This window comes from Equus asinus, chromosome 2 (genome assembly GCF_041296235.1).
Source record: "Equus asinus isolate D_3611 breed Donkey chromosome 2, EquAss-T2T_v2, whole genome shotgun sequence".
In the NCBI taxonomy this organism is placed as follows: domain Eukaryota; kingdom Metazoa; phylum Chordata; class Mammalia; order Perissodactyla; family Equidae; genus Equus; species Equus asinus.
The window spans coordinates 15,525,365-15,540,212 of NC_091791.1; the positions used below are offsets into that span (position 1 = coordinate 15,525,365).

At 48.4% G+C, this 14,848-nt stretch overlaps 1 protein-coding gene across 6 annotated transcripts in view; it reads left to right on the forward strand.

The window, feature by feature from the left end:
- HSPA12A (heat shock protein family A (Hsp70) member 12A) overlaps positions 1–14,848 on the forward strand; it is a 168,463-nt gene that overhangs the window by 121,298 nt on the left and 32,317 nt on the right. For all 6 annotated transcript variants that reach the window (XM_044750171.2, XM_044750177.2, XM_044750172.2 and 3 more), the window contains 2 exons: positions 10,315–10,400; positions 11,971–12,098. In XM_044750171.2, coding sequence (XP_044606106.1) covers positions 10,315–10,400; positions 11,971–12,098 — 214 coding nt within the window. The remainder of the gene's footprint in view (positions 1–10,314; positions 10,401–11,970; positions 12,099–14,848) is intronic.

Sequence of the window (14,848 nt, forward strand, 5' to 3'; positions counted from 1 at the left end):
GAGTGGCACTGCCCCTGCCTTTAGCCTCAGTATAGTCAGCACCAGCTGTGTGTGGCCTCTGCAGACTGAGCTGTCCCAAGGCGAGTCAGATAGAAACTGAGGACGTCTAAACTCGGGCCTTCCAGGTGCCCAGGCAGGTGGCTCTTTTCCTTGGAGTGGGAGATGATTCTTCATTTACCTGGTCGCTTTTAAAACGTGCTTCATTGTAGAGGACAGTTTAATTGCCTGGTGAGGAGGGCCACATGGCTTCCTAAATTCCTGGTTATTCTGAAAGTGCCCCTGGGGTGAGCAGACGGCCTGAGCATGAAGTCAGGGCCAGAGGTCCTCCCTCATCCATGGCAACACTGGCCCTCCTGTTCCCCATCACTGAGAGTTTTCCCGAAGGTTCCATTTGCTAAGTTTCTGTCTGGTGGGACTTTTAACCTTGATTAACAAGCTGAGAGAAGCATGATGTAAAGGGAATGTATTTGCTGACCTTGTGCACGGGGGTGGGGGTGGGGAGGGCTCTGCCTGTCTCCTGGTGTAAGCACATGGCCGTTTTCTCAACAGCAGATGGACCGATGTAATGATGATGATGATGGTGGTGGTGATAATAAATGACATCTATAATTTATTGAGTGCTTGCCATGCCCCAGGTTTTACAGGTATTATTTCGTTTTTTCCTCATAGCAATCCTCTAAAATGTATCACCATCATCATGGTCCCCCCTGGCTCCCATTTTCCAAGTGAGAAGCCTGAGGCTGTGAGAAATTAAGTAGCTCAGCCAAGGGCACGCATCTTAGAAGTGGCCACGCTAGGATTTGAGCCCAAGCTTTCCCGACTCTGAACTTGTACCTCAAACTACTGTGTTATCAACAGCCCCTCCCTTACCCTGGTCTTTGGATTTGAAGAATTGTGGCTTTTAAAATGCGCCTCTGAGCCCTGTTTGGCTTCAGACTCCGAGGAAGCACAGCCACACGGTCTTCTGAGCCTGCATGCAGAGACAGCCAGCGGGGGCTTGGGAGTGCCCTGTCACTGTGACTGCCTGACTTCCCCTGCACTCTTCGCTCATCTGTGAAATGGAGATTTACGTTAACTTCTCTCTCTAGCTTTATCTGTCATGAAAAAACGATACCTGTGTGGGATCTCGCGTTGGGCATAGTCCAGAAGTGCAGTCACGGAGTTGAAGACTCTGAATCCAGCTGGGCAGCATCCTGACAGTGTGGGCTGCTTTCTTAACCTTCTAGGCCTTACTTTTCTCATCCATAGAATGGGATGATAACAGTGCCTTACAGCCCCCTAATACAGCAGGATTTCATGAGCCACACTTGTAAAGCTCTTAGCTTGGCATGAAATGTACGTTCAGTGAGTGCTAACTGTGATAGCTTTCCTGATAGATTTCTGGGTTTGCACATTTATAATAATTTCAAATTAATAATTTGAGTTTGGATAAACTTGCAAAAGAGCCTAAAGTAAAAACTTAAACATCTGACCCCATTAAGGAATTCAGCAAATGGTAGGCGGGGGCTGTTAGTTATTTCAGAGGGTTTCTCATGCGTTACCTCCCTTGTTCACTGAAATGTAATAAGAGAGGCCCTGAGAATATGGATTCCCGCTTCACAGAGGCAGGCGATGTGCCTGGAGAGATGAGGCAGCTTCCCCAAGCTCATGAGGCTCCAAATGTCCACATTCTCTGCCTGCCACACCTTCTGCATCATCATCAGTAGCCATTTTGCTTCCCTTACATTCCTCTCAGAACAACAGCCAAAGAGCCGACTCTGGCTTTGCTCCTGTTCTGAAGCTGCCTTGGTTCTGAGGAGACATGCCCCTTGGCCTTGTGGCCCAAGCTGGCTGCCCTGTCTGCCACTCTGCCTGTCCCAAGCCAAGGCCAGCCGGAGCCTGACCGTGGAGGACACTGTGCCTGCACCTGGGCCCCCACAGGATCCCCCTGCCCCACTTCTGGAGGCCTCAGAGTTTGCTCTTTTAGTACAAAGGGTCACAGGGTGACATCTGACATTGGTATTTCAGCTCTCCATTCCTCACGGGGTTGAGAAGATGCCAAGGCCTTCACTGAGGCTTCTTGCCCTTCCCATGTGGCTTTGGGAGCCCAGTGAGTCTAAAGGACAGAGCAACATGGGCCTGTCCTGGTCCTTAAAGAGACCCTGCCTCTCTGCAAGGGTGGGCTCTGCTTTCTCAGATCATGGAGGGGCCCAGCAATGGGCAGAGGACAGCCCCCTGCCTCCTTTGAGACCCTGGGTTTGCAGCGGGGTTTCAAAGCCTAGGAGAGCCATGTAACAGAGGCCAGGCTGGAGCCCCCCCCTTAGAGTGGGAGCCTTTCAGCTGATGGCTGGATGCCTGCTTTGCTGTTTGCAAGGGGACTGGGTGGGGCCTGCTGAAAGTGAGACTCCTTCAAGCGCTTCTTAGATCTATCCCAACACCTCAGCCCCAGAGAAACCAGCTGAACGTATGCCCCTCATCCACCCCGAGACTCGGGTCTGAAACCCTCCCAAGCCTGCAAATCCGTGTCTATGGGTTTAACTGAACGCGTATTCTTACTAGGCTGTTTGTTCGACAGATGTATCTGGAACACTTGCCATGTATGGGCCAGGTGCTCTGATCGATACACAGCCTAAGAAAAATATTGTCTTGTCCTCCTGGAGCTAGGAAGATGGATGTGTAACTGGTACGTTAAAACAACAACTCTTTTATTAGGGAAATTTTAAAACATATATAAAAGTAGAGCAAATAATGTATTGAACCTCTGTGAACCTGTCGTCAGTTTCAATCATTATCAATTTTTGGCCAATCTTGTTTAATCTCTGCCCCTCCCTTCTTGTATTATTTTGATGCAAATCCCAGACATCATGTTGTTTCATCTGTAAACATTTCAGAATGTATGACATAACTACACCATTAACATGAAGTCCTTAATGTTATCCTTTTTGGCCAGTGTTTACATTTCCAATTGTCTCCTAAAAGTTGTAAATTTTTCTGTTCACTTGAATCTTGATCCAATAAAGGTCCACGCATCGCAATGAGGAGTTGCTGTCTTTTTTTTTTTTCTTCTGCTTTTTCTCCCCAAATTCCCCAAGTACATAGTTGTATATTTTAGTCGTGGGTCCTTCTAGTTGTAGTATGTGGGATGCTGCCTCAACGTGGCCTAATGAGCGGTGCCATGTCCGCGCCCAGGATCCAAACCAGCGAAACCCTGGGCCACTGAAGCAGAGCATGCAAACTTAACCACACGGCCACGGGGCCGCCCCTGCTGTGTCTTTTAAGTGTCTTTTAGGCTATAGCACTCAGTCACTGGGGAGGTCAGGGTGGCCTGAGAACTCATTAGAAATGCAAATTCTCCCAGACCTGTTGGAGTAGAAACTTCAGGGGTAGGACCAGGAATCTGGTTTAACTAGTGCTCCACGTGATTCTAATGCACATCAAAGTGTGAGAATCTCTGATCTATAGTTTCCCCTCCTTCTTTCCTCTATACTACCCTTGTAATTTATTTCTTGGAGAAACCCAGCTCTTATCCTTTAGCGTTTCCGCTGTCTGGGTTTTGCCAGTAGATCCCCAGGTGCCAATGAACACGTTCCTCTCTCCTTTGTACCTCTCTCCTCTGTACTGGAAAGCATAGAGGAGGCTCTCCTTCAAACAAAGGGGGCTGACTTTTGGAGGTGGAGTGCCTGGAGGATGAGGCAGAATTTGCCTGCTGCAGATGCGACGTGCACTCCAGGCAGGAAAACAGTATGTGCAAAGGCCTGAAGCTGGATCAAGCACAGATGTTCCAGGGGTCTGTGAAAAAGTTTGGTGTGGCCAAGGACGGGGGGCAATGGGAAAGAGATGTGGCGGCAGAGGGAGACAAGGTGGACTTCAAAGGGTCCGGGTGCAGCAGTATGCTAGGTGTCATCTGTGGGAGATGGAAATCGAAGGCCCTGGCATGGTCAAGCAATATGAGCAGATCTCAGTTTGGCCAGATGGGTCTGACTGCAGGGCAGCATGACTTGGAGAGGGCAGGCCCAGAGCAGGGAGACTGAGAGAGGCTGTGCGAGAGCCCTGGAAAGGGTCTGCAGGATCTAGACCAAGGTTGTGGTGGTGAGGTTGCAGGGGAAGGGGTTAATGTGAGAGATGCTAAGAATCTCTCACAGGAATGACAGGGCTTGGGAATGCAATGAGAAGGCAGGGAGGAGTCCATGAAATCTTGCATGCAGGAGCCATCATGGTTGCACTGACAAAAGGGGAGGTCTGGGTGATTTGAGAGCTGATTCCATACTGTTGAAGGTAGTTCAGCATGTGTATTATTAATATCCCAACTCAGAGGGGTTGATACCTCAGTTGAGAAAGACCTCAGTGGCCCTCCAAATCTGTGAATAGTCACTGAGTCCACTTTTGGGCACACATAGAAACATCCATCCATCCACCCACCCACCCATCCATCTATCCATCCTTATCCATCCATCCATCCATCCAACCTTCCATATGTCCATCTATCCGTCCACCCAACATTCATTGAGTGCTTGTGACATGTCAGGAACTGAGGAAGAAGAGATGAAGTAAGACATGGTTCAGATGAGCCCAGAAGCCAGGTAGACAGAACTATCTTGATACTGTTTATGGGGATGATCTGGTGGAGACCCTCCCAATGCTGGGTGCAGGTAGGCAGGGGCTTCAAGGTTCCTGAATGTAATTCATGAAATTTAGTAGGAAGAACTGTTGGTCTAGAAAGCACGCACTTGCTTCTCCCGACAGTTGCCTGGAAACGCATGTGCATGTGAACTTGTGGTTAAGAGAGAGAATACGAACCGCCCTCACTCAAGGTCTGCTCCACTTCTCTCTCACTGAGGGGTCTTATCTCCTAAACCATCCAGAGCGGGGAACTGGAAGATGCTGCCCAGTGTCAGGATGGACCCGGTGCAGCCCCCTACTCTCAGCCTGTGCCTGGTGCTGTGGTTTCTGCCGCTGTAAATGCTTATTTCCATAATTATTATTTAGCATTTGGAGAGCAGCTATTTTACACTCAGTGTTCTTTGTAGCCAGAAGGGTCTCCCCGTTCATGCCAATAAAATTTCCATTTACTCTGGACATCAACCACGGTGATTAAAAAAAACCCATAAATTATTTACTGAAATGGAAGTTCAGCTTACGGTAATAATGCATTAGTTCCCCTAGCCGTGCAGCCTGTCATAGGGTAATAAAAATTTTTTATTTTCCTTCTTAGAAGATACTTGCCAGTAACCTACACATGACCTTGAGCTGACAGTTTTCAAAGATGGCCCTGCAGGCAGGGCATATAAGGAGAGCGGACTTTTTTCAAATAGCCTTTTCTTAGGCAGTTGTCAGCAAATACCCGTCATCTCACAGCCTTCAGGAGAAAAGGAATGAAAATATATATTGCATTTTTTAAATCATAAGGACCAGGCCTTAAAAATTCTTTTGAAATTGAGCATTTATTTGATAGATACATAAATGTGAAAGCTAGCAAGCAGGTCTATTTGGAAAATCTGGGGAGTCACCATTGTTGAGACCACCTGTCATTTCACAGGAGCCTGGAGCCTTGTAGAATGAAGTCAGCCTAATGGTTCTGTCTTCATCTTTAAAAACCTTGTATTTATGGAGCGGGATCGATTTTATGTATCTCAGAAAGTCTACGATTCTGCTCACGGCTATTTGCTGACTAATGTCTCCAGCAGAGCACAGCAACACGAAAGTCCACGAATTATGACTGGCTTTGCCGTTCTCTTATCAGGACGTTTTTTATTTTAAGAACGTCTGCTTTGATTAAAGCCGTTAGAGCCAGGAGCAAATAAAAATGTGTCTGAATTTTACGTCTCACATTTTTTAGCAGGAACCCTGAGGAAGCCTAGATTTTACTTCTTATGCCACTAAGGCAAGTGGTGATGATTAAACTAACGAGTTCCACTACATCCTGCCCACCACCTGGTTTGGGGTTCTAAAACATCCTGGAGCAGGAGGCTTGTTGGTTGAGTCATCCTTTTACTTATTTATATCCTATACTTTGCTGCAAAAATATTTGCATTTATTTATATATCTCTCTTTGCTGCAAAAATTACTTTAAAAGTGACTTGGTTGAAGAATGTTGAGGGGGTGGGTCCCAGGTTAAGAGTGAACCTAGAAACACCCGTATCAGCTTATTTTTATACTCACTAAAATAAAAAAGATTGCACAGTTAATATACAGTACAAAAGTGACATTGAATTCTTTAAAATGCGAGACCTGACGATTATTTTCTGTTGGTTTACTAGAAACCATCAGCATCTCTTCCTCCTCAGCTTAACCGTGGTTCTGTGGCTGATAGTTTGCGTTCTTGACATGTTCAGTGTTTTTCCGATTCTGTGATGTGAAATCGTCAGATCCCTCTGTGTTACTGCATTTCATGGTAACTTAGTAGTTGAAATGGAAGATGCTTCGAGTGTCTGTTTAATCTGGTTGGGACAGTAGAGTTGGTATTTCTTAAAACTTACAGATCCCTCGGCTCTGCCCTTGACTACATTTCCTGGTAAAGCGTTTTTCTTTAATCTCGCTTTGACCAGCCTCTCTCCCTGCCTGCACAGACGGGTCTCAATTTTCTTTTCATCAGCTTCCTTTCTCTCTTCCAAGCCTGCACTCTAAAAATCTCTATTCTTGTCAGGCTTTTAGCTTTGCCTTTCTCTTCTGTTCTCGATGTGCCCAAGTCACCCTGTGTGTACTGCACTGGACTGTCACGTAAGTGGCAATAGTCATGGGGCAGATGTGATTGTACTGGCTTTACAGAGAAGCATAGACAGGGCACAAGTAAGGACAGTTGGTATTTCTCACTGTGCAAAACGGCCTATGTATAATTGGTAGCCAGGACACACAGCATGTACCTTTTATATATAGACATGCCATATATCAACTCTCTCCTGTTGTCTGTTGGCTTGTAAATGTCAAATATCCATTGCTCAATAGATCATATTCCATTGACCCGTGTGTTTATTCGTAATCACTTCCTTTTGAATGAAACCTCTCAAACCTTGTTGAGACTATTAGCACTCCAGAAACTTCCCACACCCCTCAGGGGATAAAGTAGACATTTCCATATTCTTGTCCTCAAGAATTTTTGAGCACCACTTTGATGTCCTAAATAGTTAAATAAAGAAGTATTAGCTTGAGAGCAAAGTTGTCACTATAGGCTTTCTATATTCCTGTGCTGGACTGATGCACATTAACTGGTGAATTCTCTTTGATTTGGGACTATATAGAGCTATAGATGTGGGCGTGCATGATATGCACATATCTATAAAAATGTTACTCCATACCTTCTATGCAGATCAGTTTTAAATCATTGCACAGTACAGCTGTATTTTAATTTCTGATGGAGAAAGCCTGTGAAGTTCAATTGCCTCTAGGCCTGGCAGAGTGATCAGCAAGTGAAATGATTTATTTTGTACTGAACCAGAGGCAAACAGTGAGGGAGAAACAGGGAGAACCAAGAAAAATCTTTGGTTTTTCCCCTCACGTATCCTGGAGTCCTCTGGGGGCCAGAGGCATGTGTTCAGTGTGTGGCCCAGCGCATGCTATTTTGCAAGTCCGTGGGACATTCTCTGAGAAGGGCTGAGTGATGGGATAATTAGAACCAAGCAGACAGCGGGGTGGACGGTTTGTCTGCAGATAATAGCTTGTTTGCTAATTGCCAACACCAGATTTTCTGGGCAATTAGACATTTGGTTTCTTCCAAGACCTTCTGTGCAAATGTGGACACATGGCCGCAGGCCTTCCAGGTAGCAGGTGGAGAGAGGGTGGCTCCCAGTGCAGGATGGCATCGCTCTGCAGGCTGCCCAAGGCACTGTGGGCAGGGCAGATGACTTGCCAACAGGTGGAAAGGACCATCCAGCGGGGCCCCCTATTGGAGAGGCTGAATTCTCCCTGCTTTTATGGAAGGGGGTGCCCTTGTGCTGGGAGATTAGCAAAGAAGGTGGAGTTTAGCTGGCTGGTCCAGGAGCCAGGCTTGCGTCTCTGTTCTCTTCTCGGGAGCACTGGGCTATGGGTACTAGCAGGAATTGGAAAATGCTTCACCTCTCAGATGAGCAAGTTGTATTTTTTAATAATTTTTTTTTATTGTGGAAAAGTCTGTATAACAAAATTTGCCATTTTAACCATTTTTAAGTATACAAATCAGTGGCATTAATTACATTCACAGTTGTGCAACCATCACCACTATCTATTTCCAAAATTTTTTCATCACCCAGAACAGAAACTTTGCATTCTCCATTCCTCCTCCACCCCAGCCCCTACTAACCTCTAATCTACTTTCTGTCTCTACGAATTTGCATATTCTAAATATTTCATATAAGTGGCATTATATAATATTTGCCCTTTTGTGTCCAGCTTATTTCACTTAGCATAACTTTTTTTAGGTTCTTCTGTGTTGTAGATGTATAAGAATTTTACTCCTTTTTACAGCTGAATAATATTCCACTGTATGGATATACCACATTTTGTTTATCCACTCATCTGTTGGAACATCTTCTGAACTTGGGTTGTTTCCACTTTTTGGCTATTGTGAATAATGCTTCAATGAACATGCACACGCAAGTGTCTGTTTGAATCCTTGTTTTCAGTTCTTTGGGGTAGATGTGTAGGAGTGGGATTACTGCGTCATATGGTAATTCTATATTTGACTTTTTGAGGAACCACCAATCTGTTTTCCACAGCAGCTGTACCATTTTGCATTCCCACCAGATATATAAAAGGGTTCCAATTTCTGCACATCCTTGCCAACATTTGTTACTTCCATTTTTTTTTTTTTATTGTAGCTATCCTAGGGGGTCTGAAGCAGTATCTCATAGTGGTTTTAATTTGCATTTCTCTAATGACTGATGATGCTAAGCATCTTTTCATGTGCTTGTTGACCATTTCTATATCTTTGGAGAAATGTCTAAGTCCTTTGCCCAGCAAATTGATTTTTTGCCTCTGTACTTACTTGCTTCTGCACCTTTCTCCTAAAGATTGGAATGGAGCCTCATCAGGAGGAGAGAGACCATATGCCTGCAGGGAGGGGAGGTGGCTGAGCAGATCTGAAGCTTTGTGTTCACTCTTTCATGATTCATTTCATTTCCTCAACCCGTTTGGCACCCACTGTAATGATGCTGTTTGAATTCTCACCGAGCAGGAAAAAAACCAGTGAGTGCGTGGGATTAACCAAAGTGATTTGGCAGCAGAGGCAGAAGGAGCCACTCCCAGTGCCCCCCTAGAAGCAAACAGGCCTTTCTCAGACACCTCACACCCTCTGGGTTTCCTGGGCCACAAGTATTGTTTTAGCAAATTACCAATTTTGTCCTACCAGGTATTAGGCTGTGTACTCAATGGATCAGTAGTTACAGGGCACTCCAGATGGCACTTGGTATTTGTGGGTGCCTGGGGTCTGGCCATCATCTCTGCAGTGGGAGCCTCAGTCCTTGCTCTGCTACTCTGCTGGCCCTGCCCATCCTGGGCAGTGGGCAGGGAGGGCAGTGTGGAGCTTCCAGCACTGACCAGGGACAGTGTGACTTCTCCCTGGGGACTCATTCCGGGGGAGAGCCACTCGGCTCTGCATGGTTTCAGAACAAATGTCTGTGCCCAAATAATTGCAAAGAACAGCAGGGCGATCAACAGAATGATGTTCACGCCGCTTTGTTGTCGGTCCTTCTCCGCTTTGGCTTTGTGTCTGTTGTGCGACCCCGTCTGTGGGGTCCAGAAATGCAAACCTACCTGTTTTTCTTATTGAATCTCAAAAACCTTCAGTATCAATGAAGAGAGGTGAGCTCCCCAGGTTCTGGGAGGGCCTCATGCCAGAGGGAGGGAGGAGGTGTTGCTTCCACTAAGCAAGGAACTTCTTTCTGGAAGTTGCACTCATGTCCTATATTTCTACAATAGGGGTTGTTCATCTTTGATTTAATCTTTGGGAACCAAGAAAGTGCAAGCAAAAATTTGCACATCATCTCAGGTGGCTGGAGGTTCCTCTAGTCCATAATGCTGCCTGTGTTAAGAACTGGTTCTACAGAGGGCACGAGCCAGGAGCTGAGGCCATCTGGGGATTGGGCAGCATCTCTGCTGAGTGGGAGTTGGGCGGGACCTAGTGAGAGGCCTCGTGGTCACTGGGAGAAAAGGAATGTCTCATCTGGTCAAGTTTTCAATACTAAATTTAAAGGGGGTGCCGGAGCAGACAGCCTCCCTTTAAGGCTGGGATTCAGCCTTGCCCACCGCGTTGGCCGGCTTTCCCAAGGCAACAGTGTCTGTGGGAGCGAAGCCCCGCAGCCCTCCTTTCTGCCCCTGGGTCAGCCGGTACCCTTTCTGAGGAGTGTACTTTGTCTTTCCTTTCAGAAACGGCCCCCACATCTGCATATTCATCTCCAGCCCGGAGTCTAGGGGACACAGGAATAACGCCTCTGTCCCCTTCCCATGTTGTGGTAAGAGATATGTATATGTGTGTGTGGGAGGGTGTGTGCTGATTACCTTTGCTTTCTTGGGTCTGCTGTCACATGACAGGCTGCTGGGCAGCCCCTCTTGTTTATGGGTGGAGATTAAATTGTTCTGCTTCTAGCCATGTGAGCCCAGCCAAGTCCCTGCCCCGCTCGGAGCCTGAAAAGGCTTTCTGTGTGTGCTTCTGGAGCCATTGGCCTGAGTGGGTACCATGAGCAGGAAGGGTAGGAGCAGCCCTTTAAAGATTCAGGGCTCGGAGCCTTGAGCATCCTGGAAGCATGCCACATCTGACCCGTGAAATGCACCAGTGAAATGCAGCGCCTTTTCGACTGTAGTTAACTGCCGTGTCCAAAGGCCTGTGGCTGTGTAATTGCTTTTGCAACAGCTTGCCTGGGAGAGAGGACCTGAGAGTGAGGGGGCTGGAGACTGGGCTCTGGCTCCCACCTCACCCCGCACTGAAAAGATGGGTATCGTGGGGCAGCTGTTCAAGGCACTTACATGAGAAAAGTACCTGGAGGAAAGGGCAGCTTTGCAGGAGCTGCTCAGATCCCCAGAGAAGACCCTACTGAGGAGGACTTGGGAACCATCACTAGGCAGGGGTGCCAGCTGGTCCTGGTTTTCCCAGAATTGTCTGGGTTTACACAAAAGCCCTGCAACCTGGAACTCCCTCAATTCTGGGATAACTGGGAGTCTTGGTCACCCACGGCCAGATCCTGTGGTTTTCAGACTCCACTCCCCGAGGGTTCCCTGTAAGAGCTTCAGGGTCGCCTTGGGGTGTGTGGGGCTGGGGGGCAGTGTGAGGGGAGGTCAGGTGGCTGGGGTTCTCCCCACCTGCTCTAACTAATACACTTCAAATCCAGTATTTGTTGGTTTATAATTTGAAGTTCTATGGATGTCAAAAATAAAGTCTATACCTCTTAAAAAAGAAAAAAAAAGGTATAGAAACTTGGAATGGCCTGACCCAGTCATTTGACAGATGAGGAGAAGCTCTGGGTCCCCGAAGGGACAGGACTCACCTGGCTGGTTATGACAGGACTGGCCAGGGTCCCCCGGATGCCGAGCCCTGCTCCTGTGCGTGACATGCCCGAGCAGATGGAGTGGTCACCTGGCAGACGCACAGGGCACAGCTGGCAGAGTGTTTTGGGCAAAGTCTGGAGGTCTGCACAGGGACTTGGGGAGGGCAGCGAGGGGAAGATTGTGTCAGTCAGAGAACCACTGGGCTTCTGGCCCTGATGGTAGAATTTCCCTAATTAGCCACGTTCATGCACAGTTGATCAAGGGAGTGGTAGGTGAGCTGTAGGCGGGTGTCCTCGCCCAGGTCAGCCTGGTCCTCCATGTATGGGGCACCTCCATTTCTCCCTGAGCCGCTCAAATGGGGGCTGAGGCTAGCCTGCCCTCTCCCTAGGGCTCACCATGTGGCAGACTTGAGCCAGAACGTGGGATGTCCTTCTGTCTGCAGTGGGTGCACAGCTGGGCAGGGTGGAACCACCTGGGGTGTCTTCCTGAAAGCCAGGCTTGGCTACCCCCACCACCTCCCCTCACTTGGTGTATCTGCAGAATGATGCCGACTCGAATGTCTCGGAGCAGCAGACGTTTCTCGTGGTAGTGGCCATTGACTTTGGGACCACATCCAGTGGCTATGCCTACAGCTTCACCAAGGAGCCAGAGTGCATCCACGTGATGAGGTGAGAGCTGTGGGCGGGCAGGGGCATGTGCTGGCGCCAGTCACCGTGCCTATGGAGACTTCGGGGTGGGCCTGGGGGAGGGGAGGGATTAGTTCCATGAGCAGGTGAGTGGCGGGTCCTGGGCTCTGGCCCAGCTCATACCAAACGCATGGTACCACTTTGGGAAAGCCACTTCTGATCTCTGGGCTCCAGGTTCCTGGTCTGTAAAAGTTTTGGTTTATTCTTAGTTGATCTGGGGAAGGGCCTGGGCAGTATGTTTGAAACGTGGCCTGGGTAATTCCAGCGGGCGGCTTGGGCAAGAGGTGCCGACTTAGAGGGTATCTGTGATGGAGGATTTCCAGGCGCTGGCTTGGCCACTTACTATGTGACCTGAGGCAATTGCTGAACCTTCTAAACCTCAGTTTCCTCATCTGTGAAATGGGGATAATGATAGTACCTGCCTCACAGAATGTGTGTGCAAATGAAATGAGATTTCCTGTCATGTGCAAGCACATAATAAAATGCAAGCAGGGGAGGTGCTGATTCTTCCAAGTGAAGACAAGTCATGAGATGACAGTAGAAGCAGAAAGCATCATGCCTGAGAAAAAGCGGCGTGGGATGGATTTCAGCCAAGTGAACCTAAAGGGTCACCCTGAGGTTGCCCTGGGTCTCCTGGGACGCACTCTGAGCTGGGGACACTCCGCACCTGCCCAACCCCATGCAGCCGAGCTCGCCCTCACATCCACCCCTTCCACACGTGATCGACTGTCTGCGAGGACTCTGGTCTATCCTGGTACCAGTGCCGGCTCCCCCGTGCATGGCCTTCCTGCAGAGTCTGTGCCCCTCAAAGCTTTGGGAGCCAGGGATTTATCACCCCGATTTCCAAATCCAGGGGTGGCTCTGAAGATGCATTCTGATTGGCTTTGTACTTCCTTCAGCTGGTAACTGTGCAATTTACTTATCACTCCCAGAGCCAGATCTTGTGCTTTTTTTTTTTTCTTTTGATAAGGAAGCTTGGCCCTGAGCTAACATCTGTGCCAATCTTCTTCTATTTCACGTGGGATGCTGCCACAGCGTAGCTTGACCAGCAGTGCTAGGTCCGCACCTGGGATCCGAACCTGCAAACACCAGGCTGCCGAAGCAGAGCATGTGAACTTAACCACGACGCCACCAGGCCAGCCCTCTTGTGCATTTTTATAGAGTGCTATTTAAAGCATAAGTCTTAATAAAAGTGGTCCCCACCCCAGTCTTGGTGTAGGCCCTGCCTTTCCTCTGGAAAACTGGATGTCCCAAGAGGCTGCAGAGACCCCTGGGTGTCATCTCATCAGGAAATAATGAAAAGCCGGTTCTAGTGGAGAACGCTGGTGATGGCATAGTCCTTGGTGTTCAGTCCCCACCAGGATTCTGCCTCTGCTGAGCTAGACAGATGCTGTGAGGGTCTGCTCTGCCATCCCGCAAGATGTAATCCCTGGATGGAGAAGAGCACAATGTTAAAAGCTAGAATCCATGTTTATTCGCTTTTATGTAGTTTTAAGAAATGTTATTTCCAAGAGATAGTCATGCAATGAAAATTGGAAAAAAAAGAAAAGCAGAAATAATGTTGAACTTGCTTGTGAGGAATCCTCACAAAGCATCAGCAGAGCTCAGGGCTCCAGAGACGTTCTCTTCATGACTGTAGAGATTTTGGAGGGAGGTTCTACCTGAATTTTAGTTCAGTCAGAACATATCAACATAACCATGGTAGAAACTGACAAAGTTATGAATGAGAAAGTTTAATTTTTTTGTATTTAAATAGGGATGAAGGAATAGAAATTTGAAGGGAAAAAACTCAGGAGGTTCTTTACCTACTGAACATGTCAGTGCTCATAGTAATGGAAAGTCCATTTGTGAAAGGTTGTGTGTGGAGTGCACCCCTGGCCCAGGCACCCTGTGTCTGCCTGGGATGGTGACCCTCCCCGTGTCTCAGTGGGGTCTCCACGGGGACTTTGGCTCCATGAGTAGAAGCCTGCATCCTGATGACGTTGACTGAGAAACTGGCCAGGGACGGCTCCAGACCCATCTGCACTGCAGATCTAGGTGGAGGTTGGCTCTCCATCCGGACTGTGATGGTCCCACTGAAGCTTAAGAATGCAGTGTTGGGAGCAGGTGTAGACTCTGCCAGGAGTGCAGCCGCCTCCTGAGGTGGGCCAGGGAGAGAGGTGTGGTTCCCCTCATGTACTGTGTCTCTATCAGAGAATGCTTGTAGGGGTGGCATGGTGAAGTGGCAGGACTGGAGCAGAGAGCATCCTGGCCTCTTGGCGGCATGGCTTCTCTGCCATGGCCCCAGGGATGGGCGAAGCCTTGAGTCACCTACCCTCTCCACCCTCCTTCCTTTACTCCTTCTTTCTATCTGAGAGAAGGAAGGAAGCTTCTCTGGGGCTCACCTACCTCCTGCCCTGCTTCATTGCCCCTCCCATCAGTTCCAGATGTAATCTCATTGCATCTGCCTCTTTGTCTGCCTGTCTGTCTGTCCCCACCTCTCCCCTCTCTGGCCCCTCTTCAGCATAGAGATATGCAGGACTGTTCCTGTCAGAGCTCTCATGCCACCTTGTCGCTGTGACTGTCGCCCCAGTATGGAGGCGCCCAGGTCTGTTTCCTGCCTGCATCTCTTTGTGAGCTCAGGCTTGCGTCTTCAGTCCCCTTCCCCGGGAGCTCAGTGGCAGCGCGTTCAGATGGAGCTCCCCATGTCCCCCTCCAGCCTCCTTCTTGGCCAGGGCTCCTGCTTTCTGTGA